The 7,105-nt window shown below is 58.5% G+C and overlaps 1 protein-coding gene across 4 annotated transcripts in view; it reads right to left on the reverse strand.

Annotated features, from left to right (window-relative positions):
• Window positions 1–2,208: 2,208 nt before the first annotated feature.
• Window positions 2,209–7,105, reverse strand: part of Gramd1a (GRAM domain containing 1A) — a 22,675-nt gene continuing 17,778 nt past the window's right edge. Inside the window, exons 14-21 of one of the 4 annotated variants that reach the window (XM_010626316.3) lie at window positions 6,890–7,032; window positions 5,683–5,786; window positions 5,425–5,598; window positions 5,234–5,321; window positions 4,448–4,459; window positions 4,017–4,124; window positions 3,818–3,953; window positions 2,209–2,754 (exon numbers count right to left, since the gene is read on the reverse strand). In XM_010626316.3, coding sequence (XP_010624618.1) covers window positions 2,662–2,754; window positions 3,818–3,953; window positions 4,017–4,124; window positions 4,448–4,459; window positions 5,234–5,321; window positions 5,425–5,598; window positions 5,683–5,786; window positions 6,890–7,032 — 858 coding nt within the window. In that variant the 3' untranslated portion in view covers window positions 2,209–2,661. The remainder of the gene's footprint in view (window positions 2,755–3,817; window positions 3,954–4,016; window positions 4,125–4,447; window positions 4,460–5,233; window positions 5,322–5,424; window positions 5,599–5,682; window positions 5,787–6,889; window positions 7,033–7,105) is intronic. The other 3 variants (XM_010626319.3, XM_010626317.3, XM_010626320.3) reach the window with 3 other exon arrangements.

A 7,105-nucleotide genomic window follows, 5' to 3' on the forward strand; every position in this document is an offset into this window, starting at 1 on the left:
CCGCACCGGCCTCTCGGGTGGCGCAGGGCCCGCGGCTTCTGGGCGCGCACCGCTAGGGTGGTCTGTGTGTGTGCGACCCGCCGGACCCTGGGACTGCTCACCGTCCCAGTCTGAGAAAGGGCACCCCCGAGACGCACGAGAGACTTAGCGGGCAGTTTGGGGACGGCTCCCTTCTCCAAATTATGGAGGTCATCCTCGCGAGTTCCAGGAGGGCTAGGATGGGACATCTAAGCGACCTGTCCCTCGGAGCCCTCGCACCTAGGCCTGGAGGTCACTGTGGCAAGTGGGCAAGGGGCAGGGGACTCAGGCTCCATCCACTACCCTAGGCCCCACCTAAGCAGGAGGAGCAGAGTCCACATCAGAGGTGCTGCTCCACTGTGGAGGCGCTGTTTCAGGAGGACCACTCCGGGGACCCCCTCACCCGTGTCTCTGACTTCATCTGTCCCTCTCTCCTCTGCTCCCACTAGGCCCCTCCCTTCACAGAGCTCACTCCTGCCTCAGGGCCTTTGCCTAGACCCCCCATTCTGCCCCAGGTCACTCCTTGACCTCCTAAAGCTCTTGTCTCCAATGTCACCTTGGTCAGGTCTTCTGTGTCCTCTCAGGCTACACTGCTTCTTTCGCCACCGATTTGACCTCCTTTTCCTCCTGCGTAGTCGCTGCTACCTCACTTCTTCTTTTACATAGTTTACCTGTTCAGTGCCTGTGCTTCCAACTGCGGAACAGAAGGTCCCCAGGGTGAGGCCACTGCCCTTGGCACCTGTACCTGGCACACCATAGGTGCTAATTAAGAAATAAACGCTAGTGCTTATTAGACCCTTTTGGTTTGCTGAACCCACGACTGCTTCCCAAGATTTTGCAGCAATTCAATTATTCATTTTACAAATGAAGAAACGGCTAAGGGATCCAGACTCCTGCTCATTGGTGGTGGGTGACAGACCAGTATTCTGCCAAAGGTAAAGAATGAGGGGCTCTGAGTTCTCAGGACTAGGCTGGAAGTGAGACTCTTGGCCGGGGGTGGCTGCCCAGGTCCTAGCTTCTAGTGCTGGCTGGGGTAAAGTTCCAGACTTCCCCTGGCCACCCCGCACCAGCCTAAGGATGTGGGGCACATCTAGGACAGAGGGCAGAGATCCAGGGACACCAGACACTTTTGTGGTCTGGGCTTTTATGCCAACACCTCCCCAGCTATGAAATTTCCCTGCAGAAAATAGCTACCTTGCTCTTCCCTGGTGGGGGATGGTAGGTGGCGACACCATGAGGACAGCCTCAGCACTGGGCAGGGGGCAGCCCCTACAGCCCTGTAAGCTGCCTGTGTACCTGCTACGGACTTGGTCCTAACCTAAGCACTGAATCAGTATTAACTAAATGTTAACACTTCCTAGAAGGTGGGTCTTGGCGTTATGACCGATGTACACCTGTGGGAAACCGAGGTACAGCGTGGACAGCTGGCCCTGACCACACGGCTAGAAGGTAGGAGGGGCTGGTGATTTTTACAGCCTATCAGGAGACTTGCCCAAGGTCTCTCATGACCTCCCCTTTCCTCTGGGTCCTACATGACCAGGACTTGGCCTCAGCCCATTTCCTCACCAGGGTAGGCTGAGGGCTGGCACTTTGCATGTAAATATGGAGACCACAGGGCCAGCTTTGGAGCCTATGCCTCCCTGCTGGGTGGTCTTAGGCATCTTTGTTACCATCTGACAAAAAAAACACCCTATCTGGTCACAGCACTCCAGACATACTTGATGTTCACTACTTACTTTGCCTCTCAATGTTGTGCAAGCACATCTTCTGGGTACTTATTCTGTGCCAGAACCTGGCATACTTATGAACGCCCTGAATCTTCCTGACAGTGGTTCTCAAAGTACAGCTCCTGGGGAGCTCTGTCAGCAGAATCTCCTCGTCCTGCGCCAGCCCAAGTCAGAAACTCTGATTCTGGGCGATCCCTGCACTCCATTTTGTAGCAAGCTCTTCGGAAGATTCTTGTGCAAGTAAAGTGTGAGAAGCACTCAGTTAAAGCAGCCGTAAGAGAAATGAGCTGTGACTGTGCCCATTATGCAGAAAAGGAACCTGGGGTTCAGAGAGACTGACCCACTGGAGGCAGCAGGGACCAATCTGTTCTTTTATACCCTGCTTTGGACTTCAATGATGCTGATAGGAACATGCTGGGGGGGATTCCAGATGGTTTCCATGCCTACAGCCCCCCAAAATGCACAAATGCCTCCTCCGTGCCGCAGCAAGATCTGAGAGCCAGGGAAAGCCCCCACCCACTCCCAGGGCCCCAGGACCCCAGTTACAGCCATTTCCAACCCTTTATTGGAGCTTGTCAGCCCCAAATAAATATAATACATTAAACCCAGAGCTGAGGGAACGGTGCACCCCAAGGGGCGCCCCCCCCACAACCCCAGCTGGGCAAAATAAGTTAGTGGGGGGCCCGCCAAAGGCCAGGCCAGCTCCCTGGCCAGACAGGTGGTGGCATCTGGACTCGCACACGCTGCTCTAAAGTGCATCTCAGTTCTGTGGTCCCCAGTTCTGCACGGCCCCTGGTCAGGCCACCAGGAGGGGTGGACAGGAGGTTTCCGGCGCTCACACCGTGCCAGCAGTGGCCGCCGGGGCTCTGTGTATCCTTCTGTCGGTTTGGGGGGACAGCTGTATGGCCCGGCATCCTCAGGAGAAGCTGTCATCGGCCCGCGGCTGGGTGTCGAAGGGAGGGTCTGAGACGGTGATCCCTTGATGCAGCTTCTCCAGCGAGAACTTCATCTGCCAGGAGGAGGCGGCAGTGTGAGGGTGAGCGCCCACAGGGTGGCGTCACCCAGCCCTACTCGCAGCTGGGAGGCCCCCTGCCCCAGGTTACTTTATGGGAAGGGCAGAACCACTCTGCGCCCTGTTGTGCTTCCCACAGGCAGTGGAAGACAGGCTTAGTGTGAGCCCGGGATCCAGATGGCCTGGGTTCAAATGTTGGCTCTACTACTTACTGAGTGGCCTCGGGCAAGTTCCTTCACTGTCCTGGGCTCTCACTGAAGCATGGGTCAGCGACAGCCCTGCTTCATTACTGATTACTTCCCCTCCATGACCTTGGGCAAGGTCAGGAACTTGGACCCAGGATGCTGTGCGCCTCCTACCTAACTATACAATGGGGTAACAAGAACATTCTCTCTGTCTCACTAGAGGGATTTTCATCATCACCTACTACTCCGGCTCTGCTGCTCTCAGGAACTCAGCCAGTGCTGGGCTCTCCCTAGTTTCCCACCCGTGCCCACCACAAGCACCTACTCCAACACTCATATCTGCTCTGGCCAGAGTCCACAGGGGCCCAAGGACATCTCCATGTGGTGACGACACGTTTATTGAGCACCTACTGTGTAGCTAGTGCTAGGCTCACATATACAACACGCATAAAGTGTTTACTCTATACCTGGCACTTTTCCAAAATGTTAACCCACTTAATCCTCACAAGGGTGAAACCAATGAGAGCGAGCTTTCCTTCAGATCCCAGCCTGGAGCTGCAGGTACCACTTTGGTCCTCCCGAGGGAACTAAAATGTCCCTAAAACAAAGTTCTGTCTGGGATCAACAGAGTCAAGAGATGGATTCTTACCACCACTGAGCAGCTGGATCCAGCCATGCCTGACGTGAGACCTTCCGGACTTTTTCCCCCCCCCGATGTGAACCAATATATTCCCTCTTCCATCCCACTTGACTTCCCCAGCAGGGACTGAACCATAAGGCAAGAACTAAACCAGTTCCTCATTTCACAGAGGAGGAAGCTGAGCAAGGCAGGGGAAGGCTCGGAACACAGGGTCCCAGCCAGGGGCCGCCCCTACCTCGTCCAGGAGCTCCACAGAAGCCCGCAGGATCTGCCTCCACTTGTGTGCCTCCACACTGTGGAACTGCTTCTGCAGGGCCAGGATCTCGGCCCACTCCGTGGCCGTCTGGGGGAACTTGCTGTGGGGAAACAGCCTGAGCCGGGCCTTGGCCTCCCTCACCTGCCCCAGCCCCCAACCCTGCAGATGACATGCTCACCCCTTGGCCAGGGCCAGGCTGTGCCAGGACTCAATGGTGTGGGCTGTCCTCTCCAGTGACCAGAGGCGGTAGAAGAGAAGGGCGTTGAGGGCAATGAGGACGATGAGGCTGGGGGCAGGGGTCAAAGGTCGGGGGTCAGGGGTCCTGGGGTTCTAGGGCTCCCACCAGTCGGGCACTGAGCTCCAGGTCTCCCCTTCCTCCACAACAATGACAGCCTGAAGGGGACATGACCACACACCCCACTCCTTCAAAGGACAAAACAGACTCAGACAGAGTGGGAGACATCCTAGGGCCACGAGCAGAAAAGTCAGGTTCACACCCTGGACCGCCACACTGGGACACCTCCCAGGCAGATGGGGGCCAGGAGTCGGAAGAGGAGGTCGCAGGGTACGCGCCTAGGGGAGGGGCAGGCAGAGGGTGAGGGCCCCTACCTCACACAGATCCTGCGGAGGCAGCAAGGGCGAGACAGAGAGATGAGAGCCGCCCAGCCCCGCTCCTCCCCAGTGCCCTGAGCCCAACAGGTTCCACGGCCTCTCGTGAGCCATTGCAGGTCTTGGGAAACTGAGACCCAGAGAGCCTGAGTGTGAGGCCAGCCCTGCTCTCCTGGGGCCTCCCACCCACGTCCCTAGAATGCTCACTGGCTCACCCTCCCACACCCATGGGCCCCACATGCCCTGGTTTCCCAGCCCAGGTCCCAGCCCAGCATCCTCAGCTTTCCCAGATCGCTGCCCTGGCTGCCACGTAGGCTGGGAGGAAGCCAGCATTGCCGCCATGGCGTCCCCATCCTGGCCCCAGTCCCTTGGGCATGGTGTCAGCTCTGTCTCCCCTCGGGGCTGTCAGTCACTGCTGTGTCCCCACCATTACCCAGTGTAGGGCTGGGCAAAGAAAACACGAGTAAACCATACAGAACCATACAGACATCTTACTTCTTCTGCAAACCTCTCCCCACCCACCTGGCTAATTCCACATCCTGAAGCACCTGCTCCTCCAGAAACCTCCCAGGCCCCCCGGGGCCTCTGCTTTTCCAGCAGGCAAGACTTCTCCATGACAAGCGGGGTATCTACTCTGTGTCAGGAGCGCTGTGAATGTGTCCCAAACATCTCATGTGATCCTAACTGGGAGGTGACTCCCCACTCCCAAGTGAGCAGAGAAGCCCAGAGGGGCCCAGCGTCTGCCCAAGGTCACACAGCCAACCTGCAGATCCAGGCCTTACTCACACAATGCTGATGAGAACCAGGGCGCCGGGGATGCCTGCCCCGGGGCCCTGGTCCATGGATGGCTCTGAGAAGCGGGAGCTGAGGGAACCTGTGAGACACCAAATCGGGGTCAGAGAGCCACCCCGCAGGTGACCGTGCGCCAGACCCTCTAGCTCCTGCACCTGCCCCAACCCCGCCCCAGAGGAACGCACCCGAGGTGTGCATGCCAGCCCGGGCACAGGGGTCAGGGTCTGCGTGCTGGGGCCCGTCTCCGTGGCCCCTCCAGCTCAGGGGCCTCTTCCGCCTCCGCAGGCCTGACAGCAAGCCCCGGGCATCCTTCCCGCCTTCCTCCAGGGACAGCTTCTCGGCCTTGGCTAGCTCTCGCTCTGGGGAAAGCAGAGGGGGCTCTGGGTGTCTGCACCCAGCCGGGCCACAACCGTCCCCGGCCCTGGCCGGCTCCTGTCCCCTACCCAGGTGGTGAAAATAGTCTTCAATGCCACTCCACGAGTTCTTCTCAATGAGAGACTTCACAAGGCTCCACGGCTGCTTCCGGTAGCGGATCTCCGAGGACACCCTGGGGGCGGGGAGGCAGGGACAGAAGTGAGGTCTGCCCGTGCCCCAGGTGGGGTCTTCCTGTCCTCTAACTCCGAAGGGACCCGCTGCTGCTCACAGACAAAAACAATCCCGCCCAGCACCCTGTGGCCGCCCCCGCTCCCCCGTCCCAATGTCAGCTGAGGTACCCGGCCCCTGCTCCATCTGTGCCCTCCACCCGCAAGTCTCCTGGCTGCCTGGACACCATCGTCCCGTCGCACAGATTTCTCAGCCCAGACTTTGCCCCGGAACCTCTTCCATCTGTGCGCCCCAGCTCTACATGGGGGTCCAGGAAACAGTTCGGCCCACCCGACCCAAATGGAGCTCCCAATCACACTTCAGACCCCTTTCCCCCACGTCCCCTGGCCTGGTCTAGGGCAGCTCCATCCTGTAGTTGAGCTTGTCCTTGCCCCAATCCCCTTCCTTCCTTCACACTCACATGTGAACCCAGCCTCTCAGCAAACCCTGTCAGCTCCACCTACAAAATCTGTCCAGAAACTAACTCTTCTGCCTCCACTGCACCCCCTGGCCCAGCCTCCATCCCCTCCTGCCTGCTCATCACAGTAGCGTCCCCACATCCCTGCCTGCCTCAGGGCCTTTGCACTGGCCATCCCAAGTGAGCTGCTCTCACCTCTGTCAGGTTCTTGGTGAAATATTTTCGGAAGACCATCCCTGACCAGAGTATTCAGGGTAAAACCCTCTGCCGGCCGACTCACCCCCAATTCTTAACCTGTTTTTCTCCAAAGCCCTTATCACCAGGGAGCATTTTTTCACACTCACAGAATCACTATTTATTGGCCAATTCTCCCACTGAGATCAGGGTCTGGAACAGAACGGGCACACAGTAGGTGCTCCATAAACGTGAACAAATGAACTGTTCCTCTGCATACTCACCCAGAGTCGCAGCTCCACACGTACTGCAGGTGGGAGGAACTGGCCCCCTGTGCTCCCTTGCCTACCCTCTGCTATTCAGAGTTCAGGGGGCCTCTGGGACCCAACACTTGGGTTGGGCCAGGTGGGAACCAACACTCTGCTGCCGACTGTGGCTGGGAGGATGGGGAAGGGCCCTGCGACCATCAGGCTCACCGGAGCCGGGCCTTGTTCCGGGCCAGGCCCAGAATGCAGTAGCGGTGGGCAGTGTAGAAGTAGTCCTGGTATGGGATGCCCTGGGTCAGCACCTCCGAGTCTACCACACAGCCACCTGCCTGTGGGCCGCGCCGGAACAGAGTCTGCGGGGCGCAGAGGAGGGAGGGGAATCAGGGCCACTCCTGCGGCCCCCCCACCCTGTCCCCCCACCTGCCC

This window comes from Fukomys damarensis, unplaced genomic scaffold (genome assembly GCF_012274545.1).
Source record: "Fukomys damarensis isolate Sample0158 unplaced genomic scaffold, DMR_v1.0_HiC HiC_scaffold_19, whole genome shotgun sequence".
NCBI lineage: Eukaryota > Metazoa > Chordata > Mammalia > Rodentia > Bathyergidae > Fukomys > Fukomys damarensis.